This window comes from Archocentrus centrarchus, chromosome 20 (assembly GCF_007364275.1).
Source record: "Archocentrus centrarchus isolate MPI-CPG fArcCen1 chromosome 20, fArcCen1, whole genome shotgun sequence".
Lineage (NCBI taxonomy): Eukaryota > Metazoa > Chordata > Actinopteri > Cichliformes > Cichlidae > Archocentrus > Archocentrus centrarchus.
The window spans coordinates 27,790,202-27,813,608 of NC_044365.1; the positions used below are offsets into that span (position 1 = coordinate 27,790,202).

A 23,407-nucleotide genomic window follows, 5' to 3' on the forward strand; every position below is an offset into this window, starting at 1 on the left:
TTCCAGGCCTAATGAGAAGTGCTGTGCATCACTGGCTTCCCTCATAATGAAGCTTGTCATAGAGATGGATGAGATTATGGCTCCTAAAGCCATGTGAAATAAATGTGCTTCCCCACATATTCCACTTACAGGAAATGAAAATGGAGAAGAGAGGAGACAACAGGGCTCTGCTATCACAGTGGAGCTCATTCTCTGTGTAATTTGTAAACTCGCGGAGGAAATCGAAAAGGCAACAGGCAAAAGCGAGCAGTTTAAAGTTGTAAAAGGGCGAGGAATTGAAAAGAATCATGCCGTCACTTCAACCCATTGCATTCCACTGCGGCTGCAGAATGAAATTGTACTCCTCAACATAAACTTGGCTTCATTCATTTAAGGTATCAATACACAAGTTTGACTATGCTGGGGTGAGCCACATGAAGTGTAACAATCGCTCTCCCTTCTGTTGTGGCAGAAATCCTGCTGTTTGTTGTTCCTACAAAGCTTTCAGCAAAGTGTTATGGAGATTAACCGAACTCGTACCTCTCTGCTGCCTCTTTGAGTGAATGAAACAAAAGGCTTTAGAGTACAATTTCAATTAGTAGCCCTCCCCAAACAGCAGGGGCTGATAATTAGATCAGAGTTCATTTTCACTGTCCCTAAAAATACGCCACACCATGACACTGCCATTCTCTATCCACTGCAGACTCATGGCTTATTTTGAATCATTAAGCATAATTAGTGAGAACTAATTTAGATTATGGAGAACTCTTTTTCTCGCACTGTCTCTCTCACTCTCTCTGCCTGCCTCAGAGAGATGGTTTAATGTGAATGGACAGATTTGGCTCACTGATTCTGGTGCAGCTCACTGGATGGCCCACTGCAGTTGAAGTCAGGAAGGTACTACTTAAAATACCTACTGCATCTTAGTTTTACTCTACTTCTGCGATAGAAGCTATATCCAGGAACCCTGGGTTTCATGCTCCCAGCCTACGAAACAAAGTAACATTTCCATCCCTACAGTCAATATCTGGATTATGAGTGAAAAATAATTCATAGCCTTTTAAAATTTCAACAAAACTGCAGCCCCCCCAACTAGTCACCTCATGTGGATTACAGTTTATCTACCCTCTAAAGCACCATTTGCTGTTTGAATGATACAACCACATCCATGCTCAGTTAAACTGCTCTCTTCACTGTGGGATCTCACCTTTTAGTAAGTCTACTGTGGATTCTTTCAGAACGCTTCAACGTGTACCTAATGCCCACCCCCAACCTGGACATCTATGGGGAGTGCACCATGCAGATCACTCATGAAAACATCTATCTGTGGGACATTCACAACGCTCGCCTCAAACTCGTCATGTGGCCTCTCAGCTCCTTGCGCAGATATGGCAGAGACTCCACCTGGTTCACTTTCGAGTCCGGAAGGTGTGTGTATGTGCATGCGAATATTTTGTGCCTGCTGTTGTCTTATGTGTTATTGAAATGTTAGCAGTGGGAGTGAAAAAAAACTTAGTTTTGGAAATGTTATAAAAACTTCAACAAAGCGACTTTGGATATCCAAAACATCCCAGGATATCAACATTTGCCGCAGAGCCCTTCAGGCGACGATGTGACAGGTGCCTCTGTGAATGTGTGTCTTTGTTTGTGTACTGTATCTACTCACAAATGTGTTTATGTGTTTGACTCCAGCGGGCTATTATAGTGCCTCTCTGTAACTGAACAGTCAACCATGCATATTTGTATATCAGCAATCTGAGAGTGAACGCGATCAAAGTGGGTCTCTGTGTGTGTGTTCCTGGCGCAGGATGTGTGACACAGGAGAGGGTTTGTTCACGTTCCAGACGCGGGAGGGGGAGATGATCTACCAGCGGGTCCACTCGGCCACGCTGGCCATTGCCCAGCAGCATGAGAGGATGATGGAGGAGATGGAGAAGAGCTCCCAGGTATGTCTGTGCTTTTTTTGCTGTTGTTTATCTTATATCCACAGCCGCACTTGATAAGCCCAGCAACCTCCTTCTTGTACTGCCAGCGTTAAAAACAAAACACACACACACAGCTAATAATCAACACTAATATCAACATGCAATTGTTGTCGAAATAATTATGCATCACTAACATAGTGAGCTTCACTTTTTTCCTAGTTAAAATACCCTGTTGAAACTGATGCCAGAAGAAACACAAAGACTCCGTCTGTGCACACACCTAAACACATACTACTTTAATTTAATAAAACACCCTTTTTTTCCTCTGGTATATCAGCAACTCTTTCACTGCCTATTTGAGGCTGATCTGACGAGCATTTCATCGAGGCTGTTCTCTGAATTATTTTTAGAAAGCAGTGAACGCAAAGGCAATAAATCACGATTTTCACACATGATGTCGTCACACATAGAATACACATTTCTCTCTAGGTACTGCAGCCTGGTCTTTCCCTCATAAGTGCTGCTTTGGACCAGGAGCCCTCTGGCACCCTGCTGTCTTGGCCTCGGTTTCCTCCTTCCACCACAACATCATCCCATCCCTTTCTTCCTTCCTCCCCGCTATCATCTGTATTCTTTATTTATGTAAGCCTGCTTAGTGTTGATGAGCCTTGACCATATGGTCGTGCTCCTGGACCCCACCATTTGGGAACATTTCCAAATGCAGCAAGCCTTAGCTCTATAAAATGTACGGTTAGGAACAGAAAACTGACCACTCGTGTAGCAGAACTGGTGAAATGGCATGTTTACTACTGGGTAAATCCATATTTTTTTAATATTTAATGTATTTCAAGCTGTTTTGGTTTGATGGAGCCTTTAGTTTCACGTTGAAAATAAAAATATAAAACCCATCATTCACTGGCAAAACAACACTGAGACCCCAAATGAGTATTCATCTCACCCATCACGCAGCCATTCACAGTGGAAACATGCCATTCAGTGTCTAATATGCTGTATTACCCATGCTGTTTGTTTACTGACATATGCAGAGCAATTTCACCTGTTGTGAGTGACTGACTGAGAGTGACAGAAAAGCGAGAGACACTGTATGCTTTTTTCTGCCTGTTCCAGAGCCACTCGAGAGAGACGTTAACTAAGTCCATCTCCCTGCCACGCAGCGCCTACTGGCAGCACATCACACGTCAGACCAGCGTGGGGGATCTCTACAGTTACCAAGGTACAAACAAGAAGTTGCTAATTGTCGTATGCGTGGAGTTGCTTTTTATTTATTTATTTATTTTTGGTTTGCCAGGAAGACAAAAATGATGAGGATTTCACAACAATTGTGGGTTTAGCTTTTAGCTTTGTGTATTTCATATTATAATAATGTGTCATTTTGAACAAAATGTTCCTCTACGTGTAAGCACTCATGCTTACTGCCACAAAATGACCATAATAGTTCGGATTCTTGTTGAAGTCAGTGAACCCTTTGGACTTACCTAGATTTATGTTCAAATTTGTCTTAAAATGCAGTCTGATCATACTCTTAAGCCGCAGTTTTTTTTTGTTTTTTTTTAACCTTGGGCAAATTCACGGTAACAATCATCACAAGTTCAGTTGTCTTGTGAGCCTTAAACAACAATTTAAAAGTAGAGTTAAGGGTGTCTGCCTCCTGAATCAAAGCTGGGACCTGAGGCGCTGCCTATTTTTCTAATGACACAAATTATTTTTATCACATAATCACAAATTTCTGTCGTTCTGTTGTTCTCGTCCAAACCTGATACATAATTGAGACTTTCACCTCTAGGCCAGTGACATCAATAAAAGCTAATTGGATTCAAGAGTTAAGTCAATGAAACATGATATGCGATGTGAATTAGAGATATTGAATGAATAGCTCTTTTTTTTATGAATGAACAATATCATCTTCTTTCTTCCACTCAACCAAATTCAGGATAAATGGAAACCATTTAGTTATTTAGCTTCTCTCTAGAAATTGTTTGGGAAGAACACATTGCACATTATGAATAGCATGAAAAGGCTCTGCATACCAACATGAAAACATCAAAAGGTGAACTACGGTGAGAGGAGGCATCACAATTTGGATCTTCTTTGTTGCCTCCGGGCCTGGAGGCAACAAAGCTCGCCATCATTGTGCAGCTTATGAGGGTATCTTCCAGGATAATCTCGGGCTGGCTGTCCAGCTGAGGCTCAGAAGAAGAAGAAGAAGAAGCCGGTGATGCGGCATAAACGTTAAAGCAAATCTACTACAGGATGGCAAAAATGGAAGTCTGCCTTTGGTGCAGCCCAGAATTCAACCCAGTACACATAAATTAGAAATACTTTAAGGAAAGCGGTTCACACCTGGATATTGAGAACACTGATCCCAATAGCATTATTGATTCCACTTATAGATTTATATAATATAGACATATAGATTCTCCTATTGATTCCTGTTCAATATTCTGTGCACAAATAAAGTAGGCCTTCTCGGGTTTTCAGTGCCAACACAACTGTTACATTATCTCAGTGTAGAAACACAGAAGAAAAAAAGGCGATGTGACTCACTCTGTTGCCATGAGTTTGACGTGACTGTTTTGGGATGCGCAGCTGTTGGAAAAACATGCCAGCATTGATAAAAAGGAATCGGTGAGCTCGGAGGCATACGGTTTCCAGTGGATTTGACTATTTGGAACCTGTTCTTGATTTCCATCCCTATTCACTCCCTCCTAAGAATTTGACTGACATGCGTGAGCTCTCAGAGGAAGTCTTTTTTTCTTTGATAACCAAAAGCAGAGACACAGACCCAATCTAAATTACATTATAAAGGACAAAAATGATTTGTGTATGTGGTCTTGGAAGAAAGCGCATTCACGTTTGCATGCGTGTGCACGTGAGGGAGAGAATTTCGAACCACATGCATTAATAATGCAGCAGGTGGTCTGTATGTATTCAAGCTCAGCACCGTTTGTCCTCTGTGTGCACTTAATGTATACGTATACTTCAAAAAGAGTACGAGAGTGTGTGTCTGTGTGTATTTTTAATGTCTAGATGTAGACCAGAGGCAGAAAGGTGATTAGTGTGCTGATGCGATTATGCTCTGTCCATGGTATTAGTTGATTAGTAGACTTATCTGAGGATTATGGGCCTTTTGGCTTTCACTGATAGAGCAAAACAGAAAGCCAGGCAAAGATGAAAGTCGCTCTGACGTCATAATTTTCTTTTGAAAAGCTCAGGCCGGGGTGTTTTTTTTCATTATCATTTAATTGTGGCCTGATAAGCTTAAAAGCAAAATGCAAGTCTTCCATTCCAAACATCAACATGTTTTTGCCCATATACACTAAACGGAGAAGCTTCCACCTTGGGGTCATTATTTATAAGCTCAGTCGCTGTAAAGTCTCCTTTTAAACTCTTCCTCTCCAAACTCTGGTGAGCAGAGGAGCTTCTCTCTCATCCATCACCTTGGCATATCCATTGGTCCTCCCACACTTTCTCTGCATGTCGGTCCAGGTTTGGAACAACCCTCCACCTCCACCTTCTCCTGCTCATACACATTCTGCTTTGCTATTATCTCCCCACCTTTTCCATGAATAAATTGAATGCATCAGTGTGTTTGAGGACGTGGCGATGGGTCTCGTCAGGCAAGGAGGACAACAAGGTTATTCTGGGGAGTGACGGGTCCTGTTGTGACATGGGGTGTTTGGGCTGTGAAAGGCATGTCAGGGGAGCTGCTCTTACATTGGGGTGCTGGTGCTTTTCTTAGCATGGCTATAAGACATTCTTAGATGAGGACAGGCTCATACATTAATTGCATTGATTCTTATTGGCAGGCCTGCACCTCCCTGGAGGTCAAAGCATTTCATTGACATGTTCCAAATTTGTTCAACTCGTTTTAACAATTGATTGCTACAGCCAGGTAACAGATTAAAAGGGGAAAAAAAATCAACATACAGTGTATAAGTAATAAATCTACACAGTACTTATGTTGTAACTGCAAACTCTCCTTAAACCCTACACCTTTGACCTGCTGTGCACCTACCTAGAAATGTAACTACATGTCACTGTTGGTGCTTTGTTTCCATGTTGTCTCAGTATTGACCAATCACATTTGATCAGGCTTTAATTTACTTGCAAGGAAACAATGCCTGTGAAGAGCGAAAGAGGGGTTGCATTTTCCACAATTACATCTTGAAACCAGTGGCTACTGCCTGATGACTGCCTGGTGGCTTTTTACTTGCTTTTAAAAAAAAAAAAGAAAAAAGAAAGATATCTGCATTTATAAACAATGGCCAGTGGGTAGAGAAAGTCTTGGCCTGGATATCCGCTGGCTACACCAGAAGCCCTGAAATGTTGGCAGTTGTTCCAAGGGACTGAGTCATCAGATGAGCCAGTGAGTTCCCAGATTGCAGATGACTCATTATGTAGTTATCATTGTTAATTAACAATATATTTTTTAAATCAGCCTAAGGGGCGAAAAAGTTCCCAATAATTAGCTTAGAAACTCAAAAATACTGTCTTTCAATATATAAACATATGTAAACACACAGTCAGTTGACATAGGTGCAGGTTTTGGTAATAATTATACTATTAGCTCTTGGAATAATAACTTGGATCCTAATATAGGTGGGAAGTCAGGTTCTTGGACCATGATACGGCTGGCTGTGTTTTCTCCCTGGCTGTATCACTCTGTGCATGATGAATAACCAATCAGCACAGTCAATTTGCTGAGTCATGCTCGGGTTGCTTTCAAATACCCTGCGGGTCTGGGGGAATAATTAAGGAACACAGTTTCCTGTCCCCGTTGAGGTTTATTCACCTATTTGTTTATTTCTTTGTGTCAGTTAATGTGGGACTTGGCAGTAAAAGTAGTGTAATTCTTTTATTTTAATATATTTAACATCTGCTTTTTATTGAGCTGGAAATGCCTCAAAAACACCTCCCAAAAGCCTTGTTTGCTGTAATTGACAAAGATAATAGTAAAGTGTGTCTTGTTGAAAAGAAGAAAAATATAACCTTAGATGGGTGTTTTAATCTCCAGAAGAATATTAACATATTAAGACAATTTATACTTTATATACAGGTGTCTTCCATCTTTACTCTCCTAATGTTATTCACTCTGTTGGATTTCGGTGAAACTGTGCTGTGTCCTCGGAGTTTGCTGATGCAGAGGAAACAAGTGCACTTTAAAGTTTTCGAGTCGGAAAAGCAAGGCGCCACGCCTGTCGGAAATGGTTCAATTACCAACTCTAATACTGGGAAGGCGAAGGGACGGGAATGCTTGTATTTTTGTTTTTTTTTTTGTGTCTACCCATTTTTGTGTGTGGGTGTTTTTTTTTTTTTTTGGTTGTTTTTTGCCATTTCACATGCACTCTCTCTTTCTCTCTCTCACTCCCGCATTTTATTGTGCTCTGTAGTTTACCGCTGTAACATTAGCAATTCTAATGAAATGGAGAGCTGTACCCAGTTTGATCGGCTGGGAGAGATACGAGGGAATTTTACCGAGAGGTAGCAAGTATCAAAGAGACGAGATGATAACACTATCTTATCTGCAACAGGCAACATGGAATATTGTAGATGTATAGTAAATGCAAAAACAGTCCCATGAAAAATTCATTGCGGGTACAACTGAGTTACACTTTATTTTTTCTTGTTTGCCTGCAACATTTTACGCTGTCATCACCGCACATTATATGAATCAGAGCTTAAATTAATCGAGCTAGTCTCCAGGCTGTATCGGATTGATATTTTATCACTTTCACTGTGTCATTACTCTCGTGGCTTTTTACTACCCCAGAAGACACAGCGATGCATGTCAGCAGTCTTACGTAATCTGGAGTTTGTGGTACATTCGGCCTGGGTTTCTCTGGTTACAGCTGTTTCTAGGATGCCATCTGTGTTGTTGCACTTTGAGGAAAGAAGGTGCAGAAAGGTGTGTGTGTGTTTCAACACACATGCATGAATAGCTGCCTCTGTATCCGGGTCTGCTGTTCTGTCAGTGTGTGAGAGTGCCCTCCGCTGCCTGTACTGTCTGCTCCGGCCCAGCAGCTGCCACCCCAGGCCAGATAGAATGACATGACCTTCCCTGGTAATGAAAAGGCACTGACAAATCACTGTCTGCTTCTCACAGGGATAGATGAAGAGGGGAGATGCTGACGCCGTCATCTCTCGCAGTCTTTTTTATTATTATTATTATTCTTTCTTTTTAAGTGTGTCTGTGGTACAAAAGCATGGCTCTCGTCAGGGGTCTGGCACCACATAACACACCACTGTTTACGACTGAGGAGATGATGAGATCCACTTTGCCCTCTCTGTCTGTATTGGGCTCCCTGCCTCCTTTTTTTTGCTCTTTCCTCCAGTCTAAATTGGCTGTGGTTGTGGAGAAGGATTGTCTTGGCAAAGATGTGAAAAGGATATGCCTGGTTGCGCACCAGTCGTTGCAGCAATCTATTAAGTACAACGCTGAGGAAAGACAAAGTGCCCCCCCCCCACAATTTTAAAACTTTCAGGTTTTTTCCCCCCCTATAGCATGGTAAATCCTTAAGCTAGAGTCATATGCTATTCTTTTTTTCATTTCAGGGAGTGGTGGAAAGGAAAGACTAGCAGACAGAGGTGTGTATGTATGACTCACCTGTTATGGCTGATACTGTGTTGGTCTCATCCTCACACCCACACAGGCCCCTCTGTGCTTCCTCTTGCAAGCTGTTCCCTGAACTCACACAGGAAAATGCTTTTTCTGTGTTTTTCCTCCTCAGTATCTGTCTTTACTTGTGCATCGTTTCTTTTCACCCCCCACCCCACCCCCCACCAGACCCCAAAAAAACAAGACTTCTGTCTGTGGTACTGATGTGCACTCACAATTGACATTGATTGCTGTGTTGTGGTGAAGTGGCAGCGTGTCTAATCCCAGTTCCCTTTGGTGCCATAACTGGTGCTGCTGGCTATGCACGTGGATTCTGCTGTGTGTGTGTGTGTGTGTGTGTGTGTGTGTGTGTGTGTGTGTGTGTGTGTGTGTGTGTGTGTGAGAGAGTGTGTGTGTTACAAATGATTTGCACAGCTTAAAATCATATTTGCCAAGAAGTAGTTTAACACTATTAAAGGCAGTGAAAATTATGACTATCATTTCTTTTCTGTATGGCCTTCGGTAGGGGGGGGGGAGACAATGCAATTTTAATTTGTTAATCAAATTTCAATTAACCTGTGTAGGTGACTTCATTTGGAGTGCCTGAAAAATATTGACATGCAGCAGCTTCTCCCAGCCAGCTATGTTAGCAGGCCCCGTGTATGCTATAGGTTAGAGTTGATTACAGTGTTGTGTTAGGTTTCGCACCTCCTGCAATATTGATCATTGGCCACTTCCTCCTTGTTTGGTGCATGATCAGCAGCTTGCCAGCCACTTTATCCTCAACCCACCTCTGTGTGCACATCTCCAAGCAGCATTCTAATATATTATTAATGGTCCCGCAGTTGCACAAGAACAGCCCTCCACCCACAAGTATCCATTACTCACTTTCAGTGCATTTAACCAATATAAACTGCACAACAAATTGGGCCAGTTAATTTAAATTAAGGTGGAGAAGGAGATAGCAGGAAAGAGGGACGGCAGCGGTCGAGGAAGATGAGAGGGCCGAATGGCGTTGTTTATCTGAGATGAAAGGTTGCTTTTATGTCACATCTGTTCCTATTATACAACTTAGAGTTTATAGATTTTGTATATCTGAAAAGGACCTCCACCTTCATCAGAGGGCTTTAAAAGATCCTTTTACCTAAATTGAGAATGCCAGAGATATACTTTCATCTTCATAAAGCTATTACCATGGACAGTAGCTAAGCAACAGTTGCACCATGATTATAGTCTTAGAAACAATACTGTAGTGTTGCAGGAGAGGTCCAGATAGAAGAAATAGATCAGCTAATTTTATTTTTTCTTGAAAAAAAAAAAAAAGAAGTGCTCACTTGAAACTTTTCTTTTTCCCTCCCACAGGAACAGGCCTGACGATGACTTTCATCCCGAGAGCACAGACGTTCCCCAGCTTTCTGTCTGATGAGCCTGAGCAGGAGGAGAGCCAGCACCAGCGAGAGGCACCATCGCCCTCTAGTGGTTGTGAATCTAGTTGCAGCCTGAGACCCCTTCAATGACACAGAAATGCTCAATCAACACTGGACTGAACACTTCACCTACTGCTTTAGAGAGGATGTAGAAATATGTATAGTGACATGTGTAATATATCATATTATGGCGATACAGACAGTAGTGTCAACTGTAGAGCGAGCCGTACGGGAAAAGGATTTCGAGGAGGCTCGTACTTTTCTTGTATGACGTGTGACAGCCGAAGTAGCTTCAGAGATTGTACCAAAAAATCCTTTAAGTGTAGTTTTCAAGTGTTTTATGTTGACATTATCCTTTTAAAGCCAGCATGAATCCCCTCCTCCCAATCCCTGTTTAAAAGCACTGCATCATTACCTTACAAGAAACAAATTGCTACCAACAAAACCACGGTCCACTGTAAAACAGCGTCAACTTTTATTACAAAATTGCTGAAATACCGTCAGGCTCGTCCCATTGATGTACAGCCTCTGCAACCAATTCAAGAGAAACTAGTTTTGACACATAATACTCCCACACTCACCGCATTCTGCTTTCTTTTTTTCTCAAGAATGTGAAACTGATCAATGCCTTACACAAAAGCTGCTTGATGCTGACGGCAGTGACGAATCAGCTGAAGCCCTTAATCGGTTAGAACCAGCAAAAGGAAAGAGTCATTCAGATATTCGTTTCAAGGATATAGTAGTGGACACAATTTAACACAGTTTAATTTAGGGAAAAAATTTTTAAATCAATTGCTGTACTGATCAGAGGTTCCCATTTCAGAAAGCTGGGAAATGATTCTTCCAACTCCAGTCCATTCGTGTACTGATATGAAAAAAAAAAGAAGCATAAACTAGATATTGCTTTACCTGACTTGGTTACTGATACTATGTTACAGATTAAATGGTAGCCAAGAAAAAGACACACAGTATGTGAAACTGCACTCTAAGGAAATCTTCTTAAAGTCTGCTGTTCCTGCCTGTGCTGCATCAACAAGCCGACAAATTATGTACCAGAATTATCGCCAACTTTCTGAGTGAATGTAATATTAGATAAGATGACAAATACCAGGGTTATTATAGTTAACTAAATTAAACTAAAAACTAAAACTAAATGTGAAAAAAAAAAGTATTTAACTAAAATAAAAATAAAACAAATGATTTTGTGAATTTGGAAAACTAATAGTTTTAGTTTTGTTAGTTTGGCTAAAAAAAAATAAAAAATGATCACAACATGGACATGTTTACTGAGACTTTGGATGTCTACATGATGATGAGTCAACTGCCTTGAGAACTTTGCGTTTTTACTGTAACACCTATGCTGATTTTCCTAAATCTGACCTTTTGACATGTGCCCTCCACTGAAATGAATGAAAACTACAGTAAAATGAAACATTTTCAAACAATAAAAACTGAACTGAAACAAGCAAACCCACTCTGGAAACGAACTGAAACAAAACTGAATTCAAAACAAAAATATAAAACTTTAACTTTGGCAGATAGCACTCGTTTCATGTTTTTATGATTAATGTTGAAGTACCGCTAACAGCAAGCTTTGCTCTGTAAAGGTAACTGAATGTGTGTATCAGCACCTGTAAAACCATAAATCATCATTTAAAATTATTTTTTTCCCACCCTTTTTTGGGTACAGATGATACAATGTAACATGTTGGAGCATGATATTGACATGGTTTTGACCCCCCCCATCTCGCACAATTTCAAATCCAGCAGCCTCACAGCGACCCCCACTACTTACCTACGGTCCTGTTTTCCATCTGCTTCCAGTCCTTTCTGTAACATGACTGAAAAGCTGCTGTTATTATGTTACTACACTGTCGTCCTTGAGTAAGAAGTGCCTTCTGACACACAGACCGTGGAGTGTGAGATCTAACCAAAGCGACGTCTTTGGGTTTTGAGTTTACCGTCGTTGACCAGACCAGTTTGCTTAGTATCTTCAAAACAGCTTTGCAAAATTTCCTTAAGACCCAGCTGTGAAATGCCATGTGACACCTCCAATACTCAGTATAACCCATTACCCGTGGATGGCAATCACTGGACACAAGTTCATCTCTAAATATTTGTGCTGATCTTTTTCATGCATCCAATTAGTTCATTTTTTTTTTCCTCTTTTCTTTCCCCAATTCAGAGATTACAGCATTGTGTAGGTTAATCATGACGGTTTCCAGTGACAATCAGTTTTAGGGAACAGCCTCCGTGTCAAATGTAATAATTTTTAAAAGGTGTTTTTTTTTTTCTTTGGTCCTTTTTCTGGTCCTGATGGTTTTTATGTTTTAATAATTGCAAAGTTACAAGTGCTTATTTTGTGTTCAAATTCAGTTTTGCAGTAGTCACTTTATTTTGTGAAAAATGTTATTTAAAAAAAAAAAAGAAGAAGAAAAAAAGCTCAATCCTCTCATTAATTTAAGCCACAGATGGTTGTTAGTCTGCGCTGCAGAGTTCACTGATACAGCTGTTGACATATCTGGCCACATTTATGCTCTAACTAAGTTGAGTCTTTGCTCAAGTGTGGTTAAATGTGTAGTTGTTCCATTGCTTTGGGAGCTGTGCTGAGATGACTGGAAAAAAAAAAATTTCTAGTTGATTGTGTTTGTCATTTGCAGCTTTGTTTGTTTTTTTTTTTTTTTTTTTTTTTTTGTTCACTGTAGCTATTCACTTGTTTGTAGGAGTGTCACGAAGAGCTGTTATCATTACTATACGATTGTGTTTGTGTCCGCCATGTTTTGCGTTCTCATAGATTACAATAGCACTTTTAATACATGAGTGTAGGACTACAGTTTTCACTAAATGTACATATGTAATGTTTTTGATGATTTAAAAAAAAAAAGTTAATAAATTCAATGTTCTGCCATGTATCAGCTTTTTTTTTTCTTTGTCTTTAGGATGCTCTCTGTGGGTACATTTAGGGTTATTTTACTTAACGTGCTTTAGCTAAGCTTTAGAAAAAAAAAAAAGTCTGGTAATGGGGAAAACTTTGCAATAACACAAAAAAGTACAAATGTTAAGTTAGAGTCATGGGAAAGTACCCCCTCTTTCAGTTTTAATGTTTTAAGAAGCAGGAAATAATGCTAATTGAACTCTCAAATGTACGAATATAAGCGACTATATTTGTATATGCCATATAGATGTTGGCACTCACAGTGCCCTATGTTTATGCAAAGTTTAATCGAGATTGGTCCACTCATCAACGAGGAGATAGGAACATACAAGCATACTTCGATATGCTACGATCATTACAGTGTGATGACACAACCTCAGATGCACAATAACACACAACGTAAAACACCATGTCATTATTTAATAAAAATCTTGGCCAAAATGCAAAAGCAGTGAGTGAAAAAACAGATACAGCCTTACTGCTTCTACAGGAATTATTGCTGAACCTAATAATTCCTGTAGATACAGCCTTACTGCTTCTACAGGAATTATTAGGTTCAGCAATAATTCCTATAGACAGCTGCTGCTAATCAAATGGTTGATTAACTGATCGTCAGCAACTGCGAGCTCCTCTATAAAGGCAGAAGTTTTGGCAGTTTGCTGGTCTGGAGCATTCAGGTGCGTGTTAACACAATGTTAAGGAGAAAAGCCACTTCCAAACAATTTAAAGTTTAGCATTCCACAGTGATGATGATTATTCATAACAGGAGTGGATATCTCAGCAAATTCACCCCAAGGTCAGACCGTGCACTGCTCAGAGAAACTGCAGAAAAGAATCCCAAGATCTGCATCTCAGACTCTACAGGCCTCAGTTAGCGTGTTAAATGTTAAAGTTCACTACAGTACAATTAGAAAAAGACCGAACAAGTAGGGCTTGTTTGGAAGGGCTGCCTGGAGAAAGCCTCTTCCCTCTAAAACGAATGTGGCAGCGCGGCTTGAGTTTGCAAAAGTTGCATCTGAACAAACCACAAGACTTCTGTAATAATGTTCTTCAGACAGACAAGAGAAAAAAGTGGAGCTGTTTGGCTGCGATGCACGGGGCCGTGTGTAGAGAAAGCACGGTGGTGGAGAGGGTGTACTTTCTTTTCCGTGACTGTACTGCAGTTTCCCCCCCTTTAGCTGCTCCATGCGTATACCAGCGTTTTCACACATTCCTCAGTTTAATTTAGTTGAAAAACACAAGCCCCTCACTCACACTACTTTTTTCTTCTGTGTTCGTTCAGAAAAGCGCTGAAGCTCATTGGTGGTTTTGGGGATGGTGGTTAACACATTACCTTTGTGTTAGGGGGTTATAAATAGGTTATCAATATACACTTTGTTCTTTTATACCTCTTCTATCTTTCCATCTGTCATTGTGGTTCACAAACAGATGTATGAGAGTTCTTATCTTGGCTGTTTTATATCTCAGTTGTTGGTGTACTGATGTCTGGTAGTGTGATAATTATTTTTTTAAGTAAACCAGTGTCACCAGAAATCAGGGCAACTCATTTTTTTCCTCCCAGAGGGCCAATACTGACTTGGGTAAAGTAAGCAAAGGGCCACACATTGAAAAACTGGATCTAAATATGACAGGTTATAATGAAAATATTGCCATCAGGAAAGAGAAATCCACCTAAATGCTATATGGACGTCCAAATTAGTTGACATCTTACAAATTATGTGATGAGCATCACTGATGAAACACGCTGCACTGGAATCGAGTTAAATAGCAGCACAGACTCTGCAGTCATTCGCCGCTTTGCAAAAAATGTGACTTTATGGGGGCTGCTTTTCTTTTAGAACATCATGACTCATATTTTGCCCACGTGTGATCGGCCACCTCTTTATGGCTTACAGGAAATGATTTGGTTTCCTAGAAATGACTTTAGCAATGATTGTATTTTACAAACTCAAACACAGGCAAACAGAAGAAAACAGAGGCAGTAACACAGTTTTATTCATACCACATGAAATCATTAACAGTCGCACACATCGGTTTCAGTATGGCTGGTCACACACACACACACACACACGCACGCACACACACACACACGGCATCATCAGTGTGATCACAGCCAAATGTACAGTTACAGATTCTTCTGGTTCGCTTGGAACAGCAAAATAAGTGAATGAAAGCAAAAAAAGTTGTGATTTTATTGTCCCTTCATGTTCCACATTTCTACCTTGTCCACATTTGTCTTGTTCCTAGCGGAATAGTCCGCCTATCCATTACTGCCTCTGCCACTGCCTCCATTTCTATGGAGATAAATGAATTAGATTACACAAACAGGACACGGCTTAACAGCACTACAGTATCACAAACCCTAAATATTGATTTAGGAATGCAAGCTTGAAAAAAAATCTGGAAACAAAATAAATAAATACAACTTGGAAAACTTTTGACAGCTTATCATAAAATGCCTTTTTTTTCACATTTTAGAAAGAAGAACAACAGGAACAAACACTCATCAATAAACAGCAGGCAGACAAAGTCTGAGGAGCTAAACTAAAGCACAGGATTAGCTAATTAGAGTTTAGCTCTCGTACGAGGAGTGTGATGTAACTAGAATGCAGCCATCCCAGACACAGAGCCCCATTGGGGGAAGGCAACGGTCTCAAGCGATGGTACAGTGCTGAGTGATTGCTTTTCTCTTCCGTTACATGATTAGACGCCATTGTCAATCCTTGAATGGAAACCAGGAGGGATGAAAGTAAAAGGAGGGCAATTACAAAGGCTTTTGTCAGTCGTTTTACTCGGGGGTTAGAGAAGTGAAAAGAATGATTACGCAGCCTTTTGTCTTCTCTTCTGCGTGATGGTTGCTGTCAAATATTGTTATGCACAAAACAAATACTTCCTCAACAGCAATTATGCAGTACATACTACATTTAATTAGAGGGAGCAAGGCTGGACCCAAACAGCCCCCTGTCAGCGTTCTGACTCGCAGATAAGCCCCGACTTGTGAACACATTTGAAACCACGGCATGAATGCTAATCAGTGTCAGTGTGATCCCAACATCTAATGAAAAATATCAAATAAATTATTGTTCATGTCAACACAGGTACTTTTTTTTTTTTTGCTCAGATAAACACTCGATGTGTTTTGTTTATGACAGGCTGGAAGGCACACACAGAGCTGTGACAGATCAACATTATCCAGTACCTTTTGTGGGTTTACTTATTACACCGGCGCTGGTTGGATGCGGTTTTCATGGATTGTACAGTCTGTAGGTTGGCATAAACGGGGCAATTTCTGATCTGTCTGGATTTCTTTATCCTGGGGCACATGGGGATGTTCTCATAGAAGTTTGGCTGTGAGGATGAAGCGAATGTTAATGGTTTTTAAGCTGTTAGACCAAAGCAGGTGGTAGTGGTGCAGCAGCCTGGCAAAATGCAATTACTTTTCCACTAAGATGGGCTTAATCTGAAATATGCTTTCTAATCTACGATCACGCTAATAAATAACATATTATTACATAAGAATTGTCTCAAACTTGCATAAAGAACTCAGCAAATTATTAAAAAGTTTCTTATGTATTCGTTTACATCAAATAATTAAACTCTGAAGAATTCAGGGTATTAATAACTGCACCAGTTTAAGATGATGCACCACATTTTTTTTTAACTGCAAGCAATAAAGATAATATTAAAGACATAGCTATATCACGACAAAGTCTGGTTTTTAACCATTTTTGCTACATTTTGACAAGCTGCTTCTATTCAAGCACATTTTTAGCTAACGCTGAAGTTAATTAGGATTAGTTAAGTGAGTAGGAGGTGCTGTCTCAGCTGAGATTAACTGTAAAGTGTAATGGCTTTGTAATTAAGTGCAAGTCTGATGAGAAGGTAAGGGAGCACCTTAAAGGTGTCAAGAGTGAAGAGAAGAGTGGATAAAATGAACGATGCAATGCCTACCTGTCCCTGGGATGGGTGCAGTTTGACTCTGTACTCCTTTCTCTTGTTCCGCTTTCTGGGGGGTTTTCAGAGAAATGGATTTTCATTATTTTTTTCATTATCAGAGCCGAGCCGAGACACTGGCATGGCCTCGGACTTAGTTTCGCTGACTAGAGAGAGCCAGCCTTACTTTTTTGTTTGCTGATATCTTACCTTTGCCTCATTACTACGATGATGATGGCAATGAGTAGAACAAGTCCAGCTGCTCCAGCCCCGATGTAAATGTACATCATGTATAACGACAGGCTGAATCCACCTACATATATGTAAGGGGGGGTGGACAAGGAACAAAACAGTGTGAAAATAATGCATTTCTGATTCTTTTATTTGACACAAGTGGTTTTATTCACTTTTTCTGACTTGCTCCATGACACACAGTTAAACCACTCACTCACACTACAGAGTCACACAGCCACAAGCATCTGTGGTTTAAGCACATGAGGTTTTTTTCTGAGCAGCTGTGAATGACATCACAAGTTTTTTTTCTTTTTTGTTGCTTCAAGACCCATGATCACCACTGGTCTTATGCACACTTGCATCCAAGCATTTTAAATGTGAGTGCTGAATGTATGCGTGTTTTAACGACATACGGATGCCTGACTTGTACCTGGGGCGACAGTGGTGAGTTGCACGGTGGTCGTTTGCTGTCCTGCATCTGTGTTAAAAGTACAGCGGTAAAAACCATCGTCTTCCTGTGTCACTTGAGTCAACTGCAGACTCATATCCAGGCTGTCTGCACAGCTGATCCTGCCCCTGTCGCTGTAATCCTCTCCCACCAGGCCTCCTTCTGTCTTCTTGCACACGCCAATAATTCTCCAGGGCTGGCCATGGAGCATCTTCTCCAATACAACCTGGTTAACGGTGCCATTATGCTGATGGTTACATTCGATGGTCAGGTTGCTGTTCTGCTCTGCTACGACCTCGTGGTTTGCCACAGTTTCCTGTGGGGGTGGGGGCTCTGTGGGGTCTTCTTCTGGTGGCTCATCTGTAAGTGAAAGAAAGAAAGCTAAATAGGTGCTGGAAATTATAGAATGGCACTCTAAGTTTCCTTTTCACTATTTTTAGTCACTGAGCAGGGGAGGTGGGAATGATACTAGAAAGCTCAGCACGTGCACTTTCGGCCATATTTACCCAAGTCCTCCACCTGAATGTGCTTGGTCCAGGGCCCCTGAGGGAAGGTCTGAACAGAGCAGTAGTAAAGCCCGATGTCCTGATGAGTGACATTCCTAATGGAAATACTGCCATCCATAGGTGTGGTTCTCAGAAAATCTACTCTTCCCTGGAAACGGTGAGAAAGAGCCACTCCAAACTCTGGATGGAAAACAGCCACTGGATTTTTTTCTGACAATTTGGTCCAAGACACCATGCTGAGGTTGCCATCCCAGGGGCACAAGCAGTCCAGAACCATCCCCTCCTCCAGTCTAACTGTAGCGATCACTCTCTGCTGGACAGCAACTGGACAAAGGGATTTTTTATTTCTGTTAGCATCTGAATCATGACACAATACGCATATCACAAGGTCTGTAAAGCTACAAAATTATACCAAATTAAAAAAAAAAACTTTTTCTAACTGTCATAGTTCATTTTACTGTAATATCTCCCCTTCACTGGTAGTGAAACTCTGCACATTTAAATAGTCAGGTTTGCTCATACACAAGGGGGCTCCTCTATTTGCAGATTACCACAGCAATTCACAACTGAGATCCTCCCTCACCCTATGGTAATTAGGCTAATTTAGGCCAGTACACATAAAAACAGCTGACAATAGTTGGTGATCAAGCCTCCAAGTTTTTCAAAGCCTTTTATCTGAGCTGAATGACAACTGGTTTCCAATCCAGTGAAGCCCTTTGGAGAGCCAGGTTTAGAATAGTAATGCCGAGAAAAATGTACAATTACAGGCTTATCATCGAATTCAAGAAAGAATGAAAAGTTGAATTCTTTTGGTTTGAACAATTTAGACAAATACGATAAAGTATATCATAAAATGATTTAGGTAAATTACTTAAAAAAAAAGAAAAATATCCTTAAAGGCCAAAAACATCACTCTGAACAGTTAATAAAACTATGTCACAGTGCCCTTTTTATTTTTGAAAAAACCCTGCAAAACCAATAAAGCCCATACCTTTAAGAAAAGGGAGAAAGATAAGTACCACGAAGTACCAGCAGTCCTTTTGTACAGCTTCCATCTTGCCCCACAGAGGGAGAATGAAAGCTGCATTGATGAGACGAGTGGAGGCACCCAGGCTGCACTTCCTGCTAGCTCTGTGGCTACAGAGAAACACTTGAGCGAAGGGGGTTCACTTCACGGTAGCTCACTGTTGGCTCATTCCACACAGAGGGGCACTTTATCACAAGAACTGGGATTGGATGGCAAACTTCTGACATAACACTACTTGGTGGATTTTATAACGAAGTGTTTGACGTATTAAAAATCAAAATTCATAATTATAGATTACAAATTTGAAATTGAAGATAAATAGACATGCCCTGTCTGTTTCCTGTGGACAGCCCCCCCTCCCCCTGTGTTTCTGGAATATTTTGTGATGATTTTCACCAGTAAGCCAAAAGTGACACAGTGTGGAAAAGCACCTTACCATCACCACCACCACAAAAGCAGTACTGAGAACACCACTGCTCTCACAAAAGTTTAGACCAAAATAAGATCAGACATGACAACCTGAAATCACTTTAATATAATTCACATTTAAAAGATGTAAACATGGTACAAAAACAAAAACACTGAACTCAGGTATTCAGAAGCTGAGAAAGGTTTTCAAGGCACTCCAGCAGGTAGGTGTTCATGGGCTCCTGCTTGCTGTCGGCATCTGCAATTTAGAAAACACACCAGCATTAACAGTGAAACATGCAAAAACTTCAAATGTTCAAATTTAGTACTGAGACAGACGCAGATCTGAGAGTGAATTCACGCGTACCCTTCTTTGAGATGGAATGAGCCTTCTCAACTCTCAATCGAACAGAAGGACACTTCAAAGCAGTCTTGGCCTTTGAGAGGAAATGAGGAAATTAGAACAAATTATGGAGAGGATAGCAGTTCTTTTTTTCTTGTTGTTTATAATCAGGAAATTAAAAAACATTGGTCATCTGCACTGAAAGTGAGAGAACAGTGAAGCTTTCTGGCAAATCTGTCTTACAGGCAGAGAATCAAGCAGGGAGAGGGTTTCATTCAACCATTAACTCAAACACCAGCCAATAAAAGCACACTAAAGGTTTTAGTACTATGGCGCGCGCGTGTATATGTGCGCGTGTGCGTACCCTCTGATTGTTATGGAGCAATGCCCAAATTGCAGAAGCTCCCATACATCGGGTCTCCATCACTTTACTTTCTAGACAGGATAGCAGCACCTTCATGGCTTTATCTGAAAGAAAGACGTGCAGATTATTATAGTGAATTCAGCATTCAATAACCAGTAATTTGCAGGTGCCAATAAGGCTTGAAAATAACTTTTTTTTTGACATGGATGCTAGATCCAGGAAGTCTCATCAGCATCATGAGACGGAGGAAAGGTCTCAACAAGCTCTAGGTCAAAGAGAGAGCCCAGAAAAACAGCTTTAAGCAAAAAGGTCACAAATGGAGAATGAAACAATAACCTCATTCTACAACGGAGAATTCGCCCCGCCGGCACTCATCTCCAGGCGTGCCACAGTGGGAACCTCTTCTATATGCCATCTGTACCACCACGGATCAGAGGCTAGGGAAGTTTGATTGAAAAGTGATTCTGAAAAGCTAAAAATAAGAAACACTGAATCTGTATTTAATCATGAAGCGTGTGATTCACAGTACGCGACTATAATGAAGTCACTGTGGGATGATTACTTCAGGTTATAATCAATCAAAATAAAATAAATAACAAAACTCTATTATGTATATAAATTATTGCTGATTATATGTTTAATATAGTGTTTTATCTGATTTAACTGTCAGAAATGGGGAAAAACTAGCGCTGTGGAAATTCCCAACCTGACACGGGTTTCAGATACCTGGGAAAAAGGCGCCACTTCCTCAGTCAAAACAGATTAACCACAAAATCAGCAAAATTTCCGGATAATTGCTTACTAAAGCTAAACATGATAACCATCATGCAGTTGATTGTGAGCTCGATCATGAGCACGATCGTGCCATCTGCTCTTCCCAGGATCTCCAAACTGAGCTAGGAAAACGGTGCCCTAGGATTTGAAAGGTTGGCGTGCTGTTGCCCAACTGTCATGCGCAACTTTGAATCAAAATCTCAAAGGGACGAATGGAGATGAGGACTGAATGGCAACAACTTTAGGACCCAAGCCTGCAGAGAGCAGGAGCCTGGCTGAGTCACTGAATTCAGCCTGTTAGAAATGCTAATGGCCATTTAACCTTCATAAGACGTCTGCAAAACCTGATCCCCCCCCAGTTTGGCCACAGTTCACAGAAGCTTAGAACAGAACAAGCATAGATTAATCACTGAACTACTGCATTAATGACTGTTCATCTGCATTTACAGTGCAGGCGCCACAGCCTCATTAAGTCTGGTCCATTACACGAAGGCTTTTGTTAGCTGGTCTACATGCCGAAATTAACCTTAATAGGAAAAATAGATTTTCTACAGTGGACAACACAAGACTTTATTTTTATGTGCAAATAACGTTTTTCTACACTATTATCTGGGTCACATACCTCACAGCGACACTGGTTTTCAACCGTTACTTATTCTTGCTGATTTCTGATCATGCAGTGAGATTTCTTTTGCTCATTTTCTCTAATGTGATTGATGGAAATCTTGCTGTATGCAAAAAAACAGGAAACATGATCTTTCCACAGGAAATCAGATATACGGTCACATAGTTGTTGCACCTGGTCCCACAACTCCCACCTGCAGCGTGCACTGCATGGGGGACACAATCGGTTTTTCATTCTCAACGACTTCCTCCGCTTTCATCTACGTCTCGTAGAATCGCTGATTGTCACTTCGCTGTAGCATTTGGCCTACATTTGCAAAAATAAATATTACAGACACTGAACTTAAAAGTGCTCGACATTTTTAGTAGCTTTAATCCTCAGAGTTATTGCTGATACCGCACATTAGTCTTCATTCTGCATTCAAAAGCTCTGCCTCATAGTAATATAATATGCGTACTATGCCTAGCATATACAGTACTATTCATACAGTGTATGCTGCATACTATTTTCAAAAGTCACTTTTGGTTTGACTTCAGTTTAGCAGTCCTGACAATATTTTTGATTTCAAGCATGCTGAAATTTCCTAACCAGCTGATTTCAGCTGATTAGAACTGAACTGATTTGTGGTATTTTTTTTTTCTCTGCTCACAATCTGTGTGAGCGCAGAGCAGCTTAAGCCACTATATGTTGTGTAGTCGTAAACAAGTCTGCCAAACCTGATTTAAATTTCTGATCACTTTTTGCACACGTCTGAGGCCCACGCACAGAAGGGCAAGACAAGTGGTCAAACTTGGACTTCGAAGGAGTGATATAAAAACAGCAGAGCACTGAAGGCGGTTCAGGAGTGCATAAGAAGATGACTTTGAAGGGGACTTGGAGAAAACTGAATTCAGGTATGGTTTTTGTATTTTATGGAGCAGTCTCAGAACTTTATGATGGCGCCTTGCACAAAATTATCATTTTATCCACTTAAAAAGAGAAAACTGAGGGAAGGTTTGCTACCAATGCCATCGATATGTCTGAGCTACCACCAGAAGGTACATATCTTAGGTAGACCACAAGTCTCCCTGTGGTCTCTGTGGAGTGTTATTGAGGGTAAACAAAGTGACTCAGCAGGGAAGATTTAGCTGCACAGAATCACACCCTAATCACTGACTTACACTGTGGACACGCAAAACACTGACAAATCTGCCATTTTGGACTTTCCCGTTTGTGCTGCATTTTTTTTTTGGACACTTTCATATCCCTGAGTGAGATTCACAAATTTAATCCCTGCTTAACTTCCATACCATTGGCAATGACGTGTGACTTGTTGGCAGGGCAGAAGCAGAGGTTGTGAAGGGTGAGCAGCGCGTGCCGTCGATGTGGCGCCAAGTCTGCCAGCAGTTCCAGGGCTCCGGTCAGCCTGAGGATACTCTGCTGGCCGTCCTCTGTGAACGAGAGACCGGCCAGCAGTCTCAGCCATAGGCCCAGAAGGCTCCAACCACTACTTACAGAAGTGGCCTTAACACCAGCAGCCTTAGGCACCGGTACTGACAAGAAGGCTTGAAGGAAATTATTCTGAGAATCACAGAAATGGAACAAAAAAAAGGACAGGGATTAAAGTTTCATTCTTATGAACAGTGAGAGATGTCTTGACGGTGAGTGCAAGATTACCTTATGTTATTTAATCCAAGTCATTTGCATTCTTTTAACAATCTTATACTTTTTTTTTTTTTGACATATGAACTTGTCTCCCACAGTCTAAAAAGAGTTTACGAGTGTGAACTTGCAGGAAAAAAAAAGGGAGAAAAATGCACAGCCAGTCACCTGCACTGTCTCTTACATCTTACTTTTTTTTTTTAACTTTTGAAGTTGTTTTCC

The 23,407-nt window shown here is 40.8% G+C and overlaps 3 protein-coding genes across 8 annotated transcripts in view; 1 reads left to right on the plus strand and 2 right to left on the minus strand.

Moving 5' to 3' along the window:
• dok6 (docking protein 6) overlaps window positions 1-12,847 on the plus strand; it is a 50,913-nt gene extending 38,066 nt beyond the window's left edge. Inside the window, exons 5-9 of one of the 2 annotated variants that reach the window (XM_030757081.1) lie at window positions 1,218-1,407; window positions 1,787-1,925; window positions 3,033-3,138; window positions 8,478-8,510; window positions 9,883-12,847. In XM_030757081.1, coding sequence (XP_030612941.1) covers window positions 1,218-1,407; window positions 1,787-1,925; window positions 3,033-3,138; window positions 8,478-8,510; window positions 9,883-10,037 — 623 coding nt within the window. In that variant the 3' untranslated portion in view covers window positions 10,038-12,847. The remainder of the gene's footprint in view (window positions 1-1,217; window positions 1,408-1,786; window positions 1,926-3,032; window positions 3,139-8,477; window positions 8,511-9,882) is intronic. The other variant, XM_030757082.1, reaches the window with a different exon arrangement.
• A 2,021-nt stretch (window positions 12,848-14,868) lies between these two features.
• cd226 (CD226 molecule) lies at window positions 14,869-19,652 on the minus strand. 3 transcript variants are annotated; one of them, XM_030756586.1, is made up of 7 exons: window positions 19,618-19,652; window positions 18,004-18,327; window positions 17,480-17,857; window positions 17,026-17,128; window positions 16,834-16,888; window positions 16,082-16,230; window positions 14,869-15,176 (listed from the first exon to the last, which is right to left on the minus strand). In XM_030756586.1, the coding sequence occupies exons 2-6, from the start codon at window positions 18,278-18,280 to the stop codon at window positions 16,093-16,095; spliced, it is 951 nt and encodes a 316-aa protein (XP_030612446.1). In that variant the 5' UTR covers window positions 18,281-18,327; window positions 19,618-19,652; the 3' UTR covers window positions 14,869-15,176; window positions 16,082-16,092. The 3 variants fall into 3 exon arrangements, with proteins under 3 accessions (XP_030612446.1, XP_030612447.1, XP_030612445.1); XM_030756587.1 differs by lacking the exon at window positions 19,618-19,652 and adding an exon at window positions 18,995-19,151; XM_030756585.1 differs by lacking the exons at window positions 16,082-16,230; window positions 19,618-19,652 and adding an exon at window positions 18,995-19,131 and having other exon boundaries at window positions 14,870-15,176.
• The window catches only part of rttn (rotatin), a 32,351-nt gene continuing 28,486 nt past the window's right edge, over window positions 19,543-23,407 (minus strand). For all 3 annotated transcript variants that reach the window (XM_030756584.1, XM_030756583.1, XM_030756582.1), the window contains exons 46-49: window positions 22,834-23,104; window positions 20,146-20,249; window positions 19,806-19,875; window positions 19,543-19,697 (exon numbers count right to left, since the gene is read on the minus strand). In XM_030756584.1, coding sequence (XP_030612444.1) covers window positions 19,618-19,697; window positions 19,806-19,875; window positions 20,146-20,249; window positions 22,834-23,104 — 525 coding nt within the window. In that variant the 3' untranslated portion in view covers window positions 19,543-19,617. The remainder of the gene's footprint in view (window positions 19,698-19,805; window positions 19,876-20,145; window positions 20,250-22,833; window positions 23,105-23,407) is intronic.

Bases quoted from the DNA above. Each gene is read 5' to 3' on its own strand.
- cd226 (XM_030756587.1), bottom strand. From the start codon at position 19,058: ATGGAAGCTGTACAAAAGGACTGCTGGTACTTCGTGGTACTTATCTTT. The intron at 17,858-18,003 runs GTAAATATGGCC...TTTCACTTACAG, and splicing joins CATTCAGGTGGAGGACTTGG to ATGAGCCACCAGAAGAAGAC. The intron at 16,231-16,833 runs GTAGGCATTGCA...TCATCCTCACAG, and splicing joins TGCACCCATCCCAGGGACAG to CCAAACTTCTATGAGAACAT.